The sequence below is a fragment of the Octopus sinensis genome, linkage group LG10, assembly GCF_006345805.1.
Source record: "Octopus sinensis linkage group LG10, ASM634580v1, whole genome shotgun sequence".
In the NCBI taxonomy this organism is placed as follows: domain Eukaryota; kingdom Metazoa; phylum Mollusca; class Cephalopoda; order Octopoda; family Octopodidae; genus Octopus; species Octopus sinensis.
In genome coordinates, this window is record NC_043006.1 from 13,378,972 (window position 1) to 13,395,726 (window position 16,755).

The 16,755-nt window shown below is 36.8% G+C and overlaps 1 protein-coding gene across 1 annotated transcript in view; it reads right to left on the bottom strand.

Annotated features, from left to right (window-relative positions):
- LOC115216560 (sodium-coupled monocarboxylate transporter 2-like) overlaps positions 1-16,755 on the bottom strand; it is a 56,307-nt gene that overhangs the window by 21,535 nt on the left and 18,017 nt on the right. Inside the window, 4 exon segments of the mRNA XM_029786025.2 lie at positions 4,263-4,333; positions 10,782-10,894; positions 11,372-11,457; positions 12,401-12,536. Of these exon segments, the coding sequence (XP_029641885.1) occupies positions 4,263-4,333; positions 10,782-10,894; positions 11,372-11,457; positions 12,401-12,536 (406 nt within the window).

Sequence of the window (16,755 nt, forward strand, 5' to 3'; positions counted from 1 at the left end):
GCCCCTAGTCCTCTACCGTTTTGACGTGTCACCCCCCGCCCCCGTTTCGGAGGTGTCTTCAGCTCTGGTGTTGGGTGCATGTCTTCGTTCTTCTTCTTTCTTCTGTTCCCTGGCCTCTTCGATGTATCGTCAGCGAGTGTCAGCCGGTGACTGACTGTCTTGTTAAATTTTTCTCTGTAACTACCTGCCGCATGGTTCTATTCTGTATTTTGTTGTTTAAATCGTTTTGGAAGCCAGCTGCCTTTTGGGTGGAGGAGGCTGACATTTTTTTTTATTTTCAAATTTCTTCGAAAACTTGCTTCGAAGAAAGTAAACATTGAAGATGGTGACGAAAGTTTCTGCCAGTTCGCCGCCTTGAATGGAGGTATTCAGTTGTAAAACTTTTACTACTATTTGCCCATTCTTATTTAAGGTATTACCTGTCATATGATGGGTTATTTGAGAAGTATATTTTTGACACCAGGGATAATATCGGGAACTATTGCAAGCATTCAGTGATTATGATTTGACTCTCAACAAATTTCTTGATACTTATACAAATTGATGAAATGGATACTAATTTTCGAAAGAAAATTATTCATTACTTTAAAACAAAATTTGAAATGCTACCATAGCTATTCTGCCATTTACTTTCTTTTCTCCTTCTCCTCTCCTCTTTTTAATGATTCTTTCTCTCTCACTCTGTGTGTGAGAGTAACGTTCTTTTACTCATTGCCTGCCACCGAGCTAGTGTATGCACATATACTGACATCTTATGTTAAGTCTCTCTGTATCTCTCTTTTACTCACTCTGTATATATATATATATATATATTATATATATATATATAGAGAGAGAGAGAGAGAGAGAGAGAGAGAGAGCATAAGAAAATGGAGGGGATCAATAGGTGGTATTCATCAACTTTTAGACAGTATATTATGTCTATTTATTTACTAAAATGACAATTATATCAATATACATACGTGTATAACATATTATGCTTTACATATATAATATATAAAGATATTGATATCAGTAATTATTAAAATATATAACATACAGGAATAGAAATTGGGATAATATCTTACAGCTGTTTCAGCCAAGAGGCAAAAATACCTCATTCTACCTTTATCCCTCCAGTGGACTGAAGTAACAATAAAATTAAGTAACATTTTAGTACATAAATAATTAAATTGACATAATATAATGTCAAAAAGTTGATGAATACCACCTATTGATCCCCTCCATTTTATTATTGCTCTATAAATTAATGGTGAAATAATTTTTTACCCTCACATATTTATTACACTCGGTAATGTAATTGCAATGCAATAAAAAAAACACTTGTGTATTAATAATTGGGTATTCTACTAGCAGTATATTGGACAGATATTATCCCTTGGTTGGATTCACGACTTCTAACTTTCTTGGAATATATATATATATATATAAAACCAACAAGGATATCGAGAGGTAATACAGCACGATCGTTTCAAGCAACTCCATTTAATTGAACAATGCAATCATTACATCAATTAAAATGCAGAGCAATCCTCAGCTGCATTTAAATTGATATAATGATTGCATTGTTCAGTTAAATGGAGTTGCATGAAGTGATCGTACTGCATTACCTCTGGGTAACCTTGTTGCTTATTTTGATTTAATCACCTTATTTTGAAATTGTATGGATAATACTGTACTAAATTCTGGTGCCTCAACTTAAGTATTATATTCATCTGAATCTATCTATCTATCTAACTATATATATATATATATATATATATATATATATATATCTTTCACCCTCTCTTAATCCTATATAAAACGTGATTGGAGAAATCAACCAACCAACATTTATATCAGGTATATGTAGAGATGTTAGGTATATAAGAGATGGCAATTAAGGTACGTGACCTGGTTGAACTCTCGATCATTAGGCGGTAGGTTCGAGTCTTGGACCGAGCAGCGTATTGTTTTGCTGAGCAAGACACCTTATTAGACATTTCTCCAGCCTACATAAACGAAAGTCAATACCAGCTGCCACTGTGGGTTAGCCTATATCCGAACAGCACCACATTCAGTAAGTCTAACACGCTCAGTCTTCTTAACACATAGAAAATCCGAATAAACTCTGACTTCTTTCGTTTATAGCCTCAAGATAGACTTAAGACATGACAACGGTGTTTACACTAGCTATTACAAGACAAATTGTAACAGGTCAATAATTTTAACCTCTTGAGATTTCTTAATTGCTTTTATCCTGCTTCAAATAATTTATTACTCACTAATTAGGTTTATGGTGGCATTAATTTTACTGTGAGATTAAAACCAATTTAAAATATAGTCGCTTGTCAAAACAATTTTAATCTTTAGTAATATTTAAGTATTTGATGGCGGCGAGCTGGCAGAAACGTTAGCACGCCGGGCGAAATGCGTAGCCGTATTTCGTCTGCCGCTACGTTCTGAGTTCAAATTCCGCCGAGGTCGACTTTGCCTTTCATCCTTTCGGGGTCGATAAATAAAGTACCAGTTACGCACTGGGGTCGATGTAGTCGAATTAATCCCTTTGTCTGTCATTGTTTGTCCCCTCTATGTTTAGCTCCTTGTGGGCAGTAAAGAAATAAGTATTTCGTCTGCCGCTACGTTCTGAGTTCAAATTCCGCCGAGGTCGACTATGCCTTTCATCCTTTCGAGGTCGATAAATTAACTACCAGTTGTTTACTGGGGTAAATCTAATCTACTGGCCCCCTCCCCCAAAGATTTATTCTTGTCCCGTTCGTTATGTATAAATATAAACTATTACAGAACATTTCCTTTCTGTAGTAGAAGTCTATAGAAAGAAGGTTCTTATTATGTAAATAAAAATTTTATTTTAAACGTTATTAGGAATTATAAAAAAAAGTGGGGTAAGTTAATCTCTTTACTCCTCTCTCTTTTACTCTTTTACTTGTTTCAGTCATTTGACTGCGGCCATGCTGGAGCACTGCCTTTATAGTCTAGCAAATCGACCCCAGGACTTATTCTTTGTAAGCCTAGTACTTATTCTATCGGTGTCTTATGCCGAACCACTAAGTAACGGGGACGTAAACACACCAGCATCGGTTGTCAAGCGATTTTGGGGGGGACAAACACACACATATATATATATACATACCATATATATATATATATATATATGACGGGCTTCTTTCAGTTTCCGTCTACCAAATCCACTCACAAGGCTTTGGTCGGCCCGAGGCTATAGCAGAAGACACTTGCCCAAGGTGCCACGCAGTGGGACTGAACCCGGAACCGTGTGGTTGGTAAGCAAGCTACTTACCACACAGCCACTCCTGCGCCTATATCTAGAAATAATGTCGATAAATTTATGAGTATCTTTCAGTATAAACTTGAATTTCTAACTACACATGCTTATATGCATGCATAGAAGTATGTATGTATATAATAGCCCCAGATAATCATAAACACACACGTGTGTTTGTACGTGTGAGTATACGCGCGCGTGTGTGTGTGTGTGTGTGTGTGCATATTATGGCTTCAAATGATACAAGACAATGTTTACTTAGGACAGAAAGATGTTTCCATATAGAAAATAGATTCTGGTGCTGTATTGTGTCTAATATAGTTTACTTTGGGTGGAGGCGCAATGGCCCAGTAGTTAGGGCAGCGGACTCGCGGTCATAGGATCGCGGTTTCGATTCCCAGACCGGGCGTTGTGAGTGTTTATTAAGCGAAAACACCTAAAGCACCACGACGCTCCGGCAGGGGGTGGTGGTGATCCCTGCTGTACTCTTTCACCACAACTTTCTCTAACTCTTACTTCCTGTTTCTGTTGTACCTGTATTTCAAAGAGCCGGCCTTGTCACTCTCTGTGTCACGCTGAATATCCCCGAGAACTACGTTAAGGGTACACGTGTCTGTGGAGTGCTCAGCCACTTACACGTTAATTTCACGAGCAGGCTGTTCCGTTGATTCGGATTAACCGGAACCCTCGTCGTCGTAACCGACGGAGTGCTTCCACCACATAGTTTACTTTGGGCTTGTTGTCAAATTTACATCAGCATCTGGGGGTCTTCTATAAATTCCACATTATATAAATTCCACATTAGAATGCAAGAACCTCATGAAAAGAATCCATATTATTTCATTTTCAATTCAGTATTTTTTATGTTATAATAAACGTACATCCCAAAACATGAATCTCCACTCTAGAATTGATTTTTATCAAAAACAAACGTTTTAGTCATCCAAATATCAGTCCATATTATATATTAGTCTCTTACCTGAAGTACAGTACCGCCTAGTTCTCTAGCTACAAATCCGACGCTTACTCCAAGAGCACCAAACGCAACGACTGCAAACAAATATATTTGTATATTATACTAGCAGTATCGCCCGGCGTTGCTCGGGTTTGTAAGGGAAATAACTATATAAGCATTTTTAGAGAGTTATAGCAAAAAAATAGCAAAAAAATGCATTAAAAATGGAAAAAAATGATGGTAAATTTTTTTTTAATCGTTGACTCATCGTAGACATTTTTAGAGAGTTACTTCCCTTATATAATAGCGAAAAAAATGCCATTAAAATGGAAAAAAATGATGGTAATTTTTTTTTTAAATCGTAGACTCATCGTAGACGCGCGCTAATACCCAGAAGGGCTCGATATGAATCACGACTATAAGATACCCGGTTTTGGTTAAACTGCACCGCAAAATGTGGGAGTAGTTAGGAATCTAAATCGTAGGAGACAGACACACAACCTCTCTTTAATATATAAAGATTACATGTAATTAGTTATTGCAATATGGTTTTCTTATTCCTACCGGTTTCTAACATTTGATTCCTCTCAGTTATCTGTGCAATAGCACTTTGTTTTAAATACGTAAAGTTGTAAGGATAGTAAAATTTTAGTAACTTCTGAAGTACACCTTAAATTATTATAACCAATTTTTAATGTTTCTTTGGAGAAATGCTTAAATTCATATGTGAGGATCTACCCTTTGATATTGTTATATATATATATATATATATATATATATATATTAGAAGAAATGAGGTATCAGAAGATCAGATGGTTTATATTTACAGATATTTATTTATATATTACATTTTTTACATATATATATCATATCGTTTAGATCATTAGCGCTTTCTCCCATTCTAGTGGGGTTTTCAAATCGAAATAATTCCTTTGTGGGGAATTTTAATCATTTTATAGAGTTTCGTAGTGGTGGGGAGGAACAAGACAGCACAAGAGGGTGAGGTGGATGAGGAGGAAGTGAGAGAGAGAACATGTGTGTATGTGTATGTCTGTGTGTGTGTGTGTGCGCGTTTGTATCTGAGGTTAAAGAGAAAGAGGGGAAGGGAGAGGGAAGAAGAAGGATTTCCTTTGGTCTGCTGGACAGAACATCGACTCCAAGGGGGTTCTAAGAATTGAAGCTATCATTCGTTAAGAAAAGCAGGAAAAGTAGGAAAAGATTCTAGTGTCTTAACAATGTTTCAAGCAGATCAAATGGAGAAAGGTGTACGCCTCCATTTTGGAAAACGTAGCCTTCTTTAGTATATGTGTGTGTGTGTGTGTGTGTGTGTGTGTGTGTGTGTGTGTATGTGTGTGTGTATGTGTAGATCGGCAGATAGATAGATTCAACAGAAAATGTTAGAAATCGTTTAGTGATGTTAGGTCATAAGTACACTTATCGAGTACACAATCAATTTACAATTATTTGAAGTAAAATTTTTAAAAAAACACAAAACGGTCGGAGGATCTCTGAATTGCGTGCCTTTGAAATGATCTCAAGAAAAAAATTTGGAGCGTATCCGTCGATTGTATTATGACATTATAAACTTAACCAACCAATCCGGCGTCTATTATGTATAAGAATCACACATGCAAGCTTCCCCAATTATAGAATTATATTACAAAATGAAACTGCGTATACATACATACATACATAATACATACATACATACATACATACATACATAATACATACATACATACATACATACATACATATAATATATATATATATATATATATATATATATATATATATATATATATATATATATATATATATATAATCAAAATAAGCAACAAGGATATCCAAGGTAGTGTGGTACAATCGTTTCATGCTACTCGGATAATACCATACCAAATTCTGGTGTCTTTAAGTTAAGTACCATATTCATCTGAATCTAAATTTTTCTGAACATATATATATTTGCATACTGACATAAAATTCACCAACCAGGAAGATTGTTCAATTTCTGTAGTTATATCTAAGTTAAAAGTTAAATATACCATATTTTACGAGATGTAATCGACTTAATCCGTCTGTCTGTCCTAATTTGTCTTTTTAGTATCAGCTTTGAGCTGTGGCCATGCTACACTGTTATTATTGAGAGCCTCCTCTAATATGTAGCATTTGGTGAATAAGGGAGTTTGATGTCGCTACCCTCATTTGCTCCTCTGGCCGCGAAGTAGGTTATTCTGGGACTCTCGAAAGGAAGAGGTCCAGTTTTGATTTGAAAACACCTACATCCATCTTGTGTAGGTCCCTCAAGCTCTTTAAGAGAATATTAATAAGTTGTGGGCCCCTGAAGCCCAGGCTATTACAGTAACTGGTCCTGAAGCGCGATGGCATTGTTGGGATATTTGGCGCTGTGCAGTGTCTACCCATTCTGACATTTGTATAGCTTTCAATGCCAAAATTTGGCACAATTCTTTCCAGGATCTTGCAGATGTATATTATTGCATACCTCTCCCGACTTCGTTCCAGGGAATAGAGTCTTAGCTGTTTCAGTCTTTCCAAGTAGCTGAGCTGTTGCAGTGAGACGATCTTCTTTGTGAAGCTTCGCTGGATTGCTTCAAGGTCCATAGTTAATTTTACACTGTTGGGTGACCATAGCTGGGAGCAATAATCCAGGCGGCTGAAGACGAATGTCCTCCAGAAGACCATCATTGTTTCCTTCTCTCTGGAGAGACAAGGGAAGGGAGAGATAAGTGGGAAAAGGGGGAAGATATGAAAGAGGGAGAGACAGAGTGAAGGAGAGGAGAGAAAATGAGGGAGGTACGAAACAGAGAGGGAGAGAGGGAGAGACAAAGGGAGGGAGAGGGAAGTGAGAAATGGCGGAAGATACGAAAGGGAGATACAGAATGAGGGAGAGAGTTGAGAAAAAGAGGAAGATATGGAAGAGAGGGGGAGAGAGGTAGATGGAAAGAGAGACAAAGAGAGGGAGAGAGTAGCAGGAAAAGGAGGAAGATATGAAAGAGGAGAGAGGAAGAGGAAGGTATGAGAGAGAAGGGAGGAGCAGGTAACGAAGATATGAAGGAAAAATAAAGACGAAAGGTATAGGTAGAGAGGACCACTGCAGGAAAAAGATAAAGGGAAAAAGCTATAATGAAAAGAAAGAGGTTTCGTAACGAATTCGCGACCGTAAAGTTTTAAAATGCAATGTAAAGGTTAGAGGTCGCTGTAAAAAAAAGTTTAAAAGAATCGATGGAACACAGACAAGTGAACGAACCAGTGGACTTCTTTGCCGCTTCACCTATAACCAGCGAGGCAGTTACAATGGAACACATTGACATTAGCGAAGAAGATATACTACTAGCCATAGATGAAGTGGACACAAACTTAACTGCTGGTCCAGATGGTTTCCCAGCCATCCTCCTCAAAGCGTGTAAGCATGCCCTGGCAAAACCCCTCAAGATTCTCTTCCAGAGCTTTCTTGCGAATAGCAAACAGCCAAGCAAGCTGAAGGAGGGAACAATATGCCCAATACATAAAGGGGGAAGTAGAGCAGATGCCAAAAACTATAGGCCTATCTCTCTGACTTCACACATGAGCAAAGTCATGGAACGGATAGTCAGAGGCAAACTAATCGCAATCCTTGAAGAAAATAACTTGCTGAGTGATACCCAGCATGGTTTTTGACCAGGTAGGAGCTGCCTGACCCAGCTCTTACAACATTATGACTGGGTGTTGAGGCAGTTACTCAACAAATCAAATGTGGACGTAATATACCTTGATTTTGCATAAGCTTTTGACAAGGTGGATCATAGTATGATATGCCACAAACTGCGTGACCTTGGCATAGCTGGAAAACTTAGAGAGTCGTTACATGACTTCCTGAAAGATAGGAGTCAGGCAGTAGTGGCTAATGGAGTCACCTCTATGAACACATAAATAGTGAGCGGTGTTCCACAGGGCACTGTCTTGCTTTTTATAGTGGCCCTCTCACCTATAACCAGCATAGTTATATATAATTATGCATAGTGCCAAAGATCCCAGCAATGTCATCACGCTTCAGGATGAGTTACTGCAACAGCCTGGGTTTCAACGGCCCACAGCATTTTTAATATTCTCCCAAAGAGTCTGAGGAACTTGCACAAAGTAGATGTAGGGGTTTTTAAATCAAAGCTGGACCTCTTCCTGTCGAGAGTCCCAGATGAACCTACCTCACGGCATGAGGTGCAAATCAGGGTAGCTATATCAAATTCCATTCTTCGCCAAGTGCCACATATTAGAGGAAGCTCTTAGTAATAACAGTGTAGCAAAACGGCGGTGCATCAGCATGGCCGCAGCTCTGAGCTGAAACAAGCAAAAAAAAAAAAAACGATACTGATAAAAGAGGAGGTTTTGTAACGAATTCGCTGTTGTAAATTTTCAAGCAGAAAATAAACAAACGATACGACTTAACTCGAATTTTTATCCAGTAGGGTACCATAGACAAAACAAAATAAACAAAGTCAGTGGGATACTTATTCCCAAGAGATATAATTCCAATCCTTGTTCTTCTACGAAGAAGTTTTGTATCAAAGAAATATCGTATTACACGCGGCCGCAAATGAAAGTAGGATATATATATATATATATATACTAGCAGTATCGCCCGGCGTTGCTCGGGTTTGTAAGGGAAATAACTATATAAGCATTTTTAGAGAGTTATAGCCAAAAAATAGCATAAAAATGCATTAAAAATGGAAAAAAAATGATGGTAAATTATTTTAAAATCGTTGACTCATCGTAGACATTTTTAGAGAGTTACTTCCCTTATATAATAGCGAAAAAATGCATTAAAATGGAAACAAATGATGGTAAATTTTTTTTAAATCGTAGACTCATCGTAGACGCGCGCTAATACCCAGAAGGGCTCGATATGAATCACGACTATAAGATACCCGGTTTTGGTTAAACTGCACTGCAAAATGTGGGAGTAGTTAGGAATCTAAATCGTAGGAGACAGACACACAACTTCTCTTTTATATATAAAGATATATATATATATATATTTACATATGTTAATATATTATATGAATATGTATATATATATATATATTTATATCTTACATATGTTTATATATCATATGAATATATATATTATATATATATATATATATATATATATATATATATAACAAAAAAGAGTGAAAAAACTACAGAAGGCTTGTGTTATATAGTTAAAGAATATATTTAAGTCGTTATGTTAAAAAAAATTTGCGTATAGTAACATAGTTTTTGGAGAAATAACCGGTTTCGTAATTAAGTTTCAAATTTCACAAATTTCTTTACCTATATCGTGTCATGTCTTCGCTATGTTGTCAAATATGGAGTTCCGGGCAGGGGAAGGTAATCAGGGAATTTTTCCGGTATAAGGGAGATAATCAAAGATGTTGGGAATGGCTAATTAAACGTGATTTAGTTTAGAAGGAATAGAATGTTACGAGTGGTTAGGTTTTGCTTTATATTTTTTTCAATGAGGTGAGTTTCCTTATTTAAAAATGTTAGAAATGGTTAAGTTTTGGCTTCTATTTTTCAATGAAGAAGGTTTCCTTATTTAATCTAACTTGTGTTGATGTTCCAATGGCACATTGACAGAATGGAAAGATTATAAATTGTGGTAGTAATTGCTTTGCGCATTTCTCAATATGTTCACTAAAGGGTATCATTCTGTATTCTGGGAATGCAATCTGCTGTCGATGCAGAGTGCCATGAAACGTACTTAGTTTTTTTTACTTATTATATATTGATTATTCACTTTTGTACTTTTGTGATCTAGTTATATGTTTTAATAAATATATTTCAGTTTTTATTTATGATTTGGTTTATGTCTATCATTGTTTGAATTGCATAATAGTGGTTTTTCTCTAATGTATTTATATTGTGAAATTTGAATTAATATTAAATTGAATTTTCCTCTGTAAGTTTGGAGTTATACTTCGTAATGCTATATATATATATATATAATATATATATATTGGCTAATTCTGAAATTAAGTCAGCAGTTTATATTTGCTGCTGATAAGTTGGCGCGCTGACGGTAGATTTTGAAAATTTAGAATATATATTCTCAGGGCGTCGATGCTGTCGCCTCGTGGATATATATTTCCCTGGCTTCTTTGCTGACGAGACAAGCCAGTGGCAAATAGATTTAATTTAATTTAATTTAATCGGTTTGCCAATATGTATGTCGAAACTATGCATAGTCCAAAGATGATAAGGGTAAATGTTTTTATTTTCCTTTGATTTCTGAATTACTACTATTTAGCGGTTTGAGTTTAGCTGCTCTTTCTAGTGGGTCGAATGGCCTATCAAGGCCATTCCTTAATATTGTTCAATGTACATTATATAGTCTGTTGACTATTTTTTCTTTCTCACTGGACCGCTGGTGGCGAAAAAATTTCTCTTGAATTTTTTCCTACCCTGATATTGATTAATATATATATATATATATATATAAACATATTGGTTATCATCATATAGCAGCATAGTTAACGAAAACAACCTGTAGATACTCACCTAAACCTTTTGTAATAAGTGATTTATGAGCTTCAGACAAACTTTTGCAGGGCTTTTTTAAGAATCCTTCCCATGTAATGGCTGCCAATCCGTTGAGAGAAGAAGAAACAGAGCTAAAATAACAAGCAACATATGTATTGTATTGTACACACATTTCAACGATGTATGAAATATCTAATCAGAAATATAATCATTCATAGCTTTAACATTCGGGATATATACAGAGAAAGCAGATTAGAAGCTTTAATATTGATAGAAGTTAAGGCGGCGAACTCGCAGTATCGTTAAAACGCCGAGGAAAATGCTTAGCGACATTTCGTTCGTCTTTACATTCTGAGTTCAAATTCCGCCGAGGTCTATTTTGCCTTTCATCCATCCTTACGAAGTCGATAAGATAAATACCAGTGGAACACTAGAGTCGATGTAATCGACTTTTTCTTGCTCCCCCTCTCACATTTCTCGGCCTTCCCTTAATTCTCACTTTCCATTCTCTTTTACCTCACTCTGTCCCTTTCCTTTCTGTTGTAGCCTAACTTATAAATAGCATTAAATTTTCTTATTGAAACGTAGAAATGATTCCTAAAACAAACCTCAGAGCGCCACTAAACAAGCAAGCAATAAATAGACCAGGAAGCCCAGGGTAACCAAGCACCTCCATCACGAAATATGGTATGATCTGCAAACAGAAACATCGATACTGGAATAACTTACCAATTTCAAGAAGATAGAATTACGTTTGCAGTTATACAATAAAAATCGATTAGGTTGAAAGTATCTCTACTACAATATACACATAAGATATATATGCATATATATATGTGTGTGTGTGTGTGTGTGTGTGCGTGTGCGTGTGAGTGTGCGTGCGTGTGTGTGTGTGTGTGTGTGCTGTCAAATCTGCATTCTTCTGTGTAGTAATGACCGATATAAGGAGGCGCAATGGCCCAGTGGTTAGGGCAGCGGACTCGCGGTCGCAGGATCGCGGTTTCGATTCCCAGATCGGGCGTTGTGTGTGTTTATTGAGCGAAAACACCTAAAAGTTCCACGAGGCTCCGGCAGGGAGTGGTGATCCCTGCTGTACTCCTTCACCACTCTTTCTCTCACTCTTTCGTCTGTTGGCCTGCTCGCTTAGCCAGCAGGGTGGCGTCATTCGAAGGCTAAAACAATGCGAACGCATTGTGACCAGCGATGTGTAGCAACATCTGATAGCCTGGTCGGTCACAAAGAGAAGATCACGGTGATATTCTAATTAGTGAATAACAATTATTTATGAATTTGTACTATTTAGTTTTCTTAGAGGAAATATGGCTTTAGCTCAATAAACACGCGTGTTGTGTTATATTTCAGTTGAATGTAATCGGATCGGAATAAAGAGTACTTTTAGCATGTGTATCTCTGCAATTTAATCCAAAGGATTTGGGAAGAACCAAGCAATGCCTCAGAGACAAGTGTAGAAAAGCGGGATACTTAAACCACACCTCATGAGTTTATTGGGCTATAAATATGAACCATTTATTTCCATGACTTTTATTCTATGATTGCAAACGTAAGCCAAAATCAAACAAATACATAATACGATTGTTTAGTTTATGAATTTTTTTTTAAATATCAAATAATTCTACCTGATTAGTATTCTCAATTTGCTTTGAAGTCAAAGGATCACAACCTTTTGTTGCATAGAATGAAAAAACAACAATTCCAGTTATACAAGCAAGGAATATGAAGAAGGAGACAGCTCCGATGTTGATCAGTATGGATCTAATGAAATATAATGTCGTATGAACGAGAGAGAGAGAGAGAAAAAAAAATCTATGAATTGTTGTTTGTTATTTGTTTTCCGGACAACTGGTAACTGTTTCAAATGTTATTAAATTTCTATTACATCGCAAAAATTAACTTTCTTAAAAGACATCATTTTTTTCTGGGAACGTTGTGGCGTCGTCGTTGAAGTTGTTGAGTCGCATGTAAAGTCAGGTCGAGCAAGCTCATGATCAAAAATATATATATATATATATATATACAAAATTTAGAGGATTGACCACTAAAAGTGGACAGCCTGTATGCTAGATATAGACGTCAAAATCGCAATCCTCGAAATTTTGTATGTAAAAAAATGTTTAATCTTCGGATTTTTTAAATATGCTAGGCCACTGGTTTTAATTGATTAATATCAATTTCTACCCTTATTTAATTATATATATATATATATATATATATATATATATATATTATATATATATATATATATATATATATGTACCTTTCTGTAGAAGAGCGTAGGCTCGAAACGTAAAAGACTTTTTCTATTTCTGAGGTTTATACTAATGCATCTGTTTGTTTTGTACACCACCTGTCTTCGTCTTTTATTTTTTTCGTAAACTCCCCTTATATATATATATATATAATATATATATATATATATATATATATATATATATATATTATATCTTTTTCTTCTCGGGTGCGGTTTGAGAGAGAAATTCTGCTGCTATTTATTGTAAACTGAATCCATGAAATAAGTACCCAGTGCACTTTCCATCAATGCGGAAATTACTTCATTTCATTCAAGCCACAAATGTCAATTTTACTATTCGTTTTCAGATCCGTTTCTTTGTTCTTCCAAACAGAGAATATAGACTTTAGATTATCTTTGTGCATTCATAAAGTTACGCTTCGGGTTTTGTATAAAATATTTAGATACAAGCAAAACGAGATTACATAATTCATATTATTTCTTTTACATATAGATAGTATTAAGCTCTAAAATTATAAAGTTACAGCGAGTCCGGCTGAAACTGGAACCATAACTCTCAAATATTCCCGAACTAGAACTGCATATTAATATATCTCAATAAAAGGAGAAAAGTCACCGTAAAAGTTATTAACACCAACGTAAATATGACCCGACAAATCAACACCTGTCGGCTTATTAAAACTGACAATCTTCAAAGAAAGTGTCCCAGTTTTTTCCTGGCAAAGGGTTTGGCCGAAGATTCTAGATGAATGGCTTGCAATTATAAAAGCTGGTAAATGCAACCTTCGACCAGAGTCACTAACTGCCTATGGGGATTTATGTTCCTTGTCTCAACGAGTACTTTTCCTCCCTTTCTTTCACTTTTCTTATGTAAAATGTTTATGCCATATTAGACAAAAAGCGCTCACCTTGTTGTATCGAGTAACATCTTAAGTTCATGCGATGATTTAAATTTCTCACACTACTTTCATAATATTATCTACCAAGTTATATAAATATAGGATATTCCTAACCGTTATGTTCGTTGAACGTTATTCTATTAATTTATGGGATGTACATTTGTAAGTATAACGAATTGGAGCTTGAATCGTTATCATCTAAAGATTTGAGACTACTTCTTAGGCTTAAGAATTTTTAGCTGGTGAAATATTAACTTCAAATAAACGTTAATACTGCCAATACACTATATTCTTATACGAATCTCACGTTATTTCTTCATAAAAGTATGTATGTGTGTATGCATAAGTGTATAGAAGGGTGTACAGGACTTTGAATTGAGGTAGTACCTTAAGTTTCTGGCAGGTGCTGCTTGCCAGAAATGGTCAGGTGGAGAGGAATCACTAGTCCTCATTCAACTCTTAGTCTCTCACTTGATGGCTCCTAACGTCACACCCAGTTACTCCACTTCGGATGGTTGGCTAAACCCAAGTGAGGAATGGTGTTAACACTGCACCAGCAGGCGAAGGACATCGGGCAATGCTTCCCAATGAGTCACCAACCAGAGCAGAGGAACCTGCTAAGGTTAACAGGGCAGGGGGCAGTATTCGAGACCAAGGTATGTTTCAGGTAGAAAGGCGGCGAGCTGGCAGAAACGTTGGCACGCCGGGCGAAACGCTTAGTAGTATTTCGTCTACTGTTACGTCCTGGGTTCAAATTCCGCCGAGGTCGACTTTTCTTTTCATCCTTTCGGGGTCGATAAATTAAGTACCAGTTATGCACTGGGGTCGATATAATGGACTTAATCCGTTTGTCTGTCCTTGTTTGTCCCTTCTGTGTTTAGCTCCTTGTGGGTAGTAAAGAAATAGGTATGTTTCAGGTAGATGCATGCGTTTGGGGTGAACAAACGCATTAGAGAGGAATGGGCGCTCCCAAGCTAACTTGACCATAATATATTCATGATGATGACGCTTTAGACCAGAACCCACACCGGATCGGTCATCGCCCGGATTGACATCAAAAAGTGAACACGCCTCAATTTCGTCGACTTACAGAAGATAGCAGAATGTCGAGAGAGGAAGCGAAATCTAGTTTCAACGGCATCAAGGAGTGCTCCAACGACCGCACGGTCGAGGAATAGAAAGGAAGAAAGGTGTGTTTGTCTCTCTGTGTGCACCTGTGTGTATGTGTGTGTGTGTGTGGTGTGTGTGTGTGTGTGTGTGTGTGTGTTACAAATTTATTTGGTACATTATTATTTCATAGTAGATGAGAATGTCGGCAAATGAAGATGATATTCGCAAAGGAGTGGATGTATTTGCAGAATTAGTTAAACGAGGGATTTACTGTTGTACAGTGCCTGAATTTGGATGCATCATCTAGTTCATGAACTGAGATGATTAGTTACAAATGGTCAGAGATTAAATTCTGTCGGAATGATATGGCTTACATAACCAATATCCAGGTGGAGTGGGTCCTGGTGATGTAGGATAAAATGCTCTTCCTAAAAGCACAAAAATGTCCTAGCAACGGTAGATTGATTTCACCTAGGTAGAGTAATATTTAATCTGCAGGTTCATCCCATCCCTACTAGTTATTTAAGAAAACCGTATTAGCGATATAGGGCGGCGAGCTGGCAGAATCGTTAGCACGCCGGGCGAAATGCTTAGCAGCATTTCGTCTGCCGCTACGTTCGGAGTTCAAATTCCGCAGAGGTCGACTTTGCCTTTCATCCTTTCGGGGTCGATTAAATAAGTACCAGTTAGGCACTGGGGTCGATATAATCGACTTAATCCGTTTGTCTGTCCTTGTTTGTCCTCTCTGTGTTTATCTCCTTGTGGGTAGTAAAGAAATAGGTATTAGCGATATAAATAAAAAGAAATAGCATCAACCAAGGATAGAAAAATATTGTTTCAATCCTGTGCTAATTTAGCTCGTGTTTAATAGCAATCAATAACTGCAAGTGATTTTGTTGATGAATAATTTTAATTTAATAAATTGTCACCGAACTTAATATTACTGCACATCTCAACATTTATATTACTCACTCCTGATTATTTATATATATTTTCAAAGATATCTACATACAAACTACACAATATTTAATCTTACTCTTTTTTTCTTTCAACCTCAATCGCTCTTGTGTAAAATTCTACAGGTTTTGTAAAAAATTTGTATAGAATAGGCTCAGGAGTGGCTGTGTGGTAAGTAGCTTGCTTACCAACCACATGGTTCCGGGTTCAGTCCCACTGCGTGGCACCTTGGGCAAGTATCTTCTACTATAACCCTACCAAAGCATTATGAGTGGATTTGGTAGACGGAAACTGAAAGAAGCCTGTCCTATATATGTATATGTATATGTATGTATATGTATATATATATATGTGTGTGTGTGTGCTTGTGTGTCTGTGTTGGTCCCCCCTACCCCCAACATCGCTTGACTACCGATGCTGGTGTGTTTATGTCCCCGTAACTTAGCGGTTCGGCAAAAGAGACCGATAGAATAAGTACTAGGCTTACAAAGAATAAGTCCTGTGGATCGATTTCCTCGACTAAAGGCGGTGCTCCAGGTGAACGGTGAGAATCAGAATGACGATACGAATATTCATTCTTAATATGATTTGAACGTAAATCTGCTACTCGTAGTTGTATTTCGCCATTGAAAAACAACTCCTTCCCGATGACTGTGTGTTCACAGTGCATTCGATTCATTAGGGCAAGATGACTTTGGGATATTCTCTCTTTCGGCCTTGTTGTGTCTCCTTGGGCCAAAACCTTGGCTTCATTAGT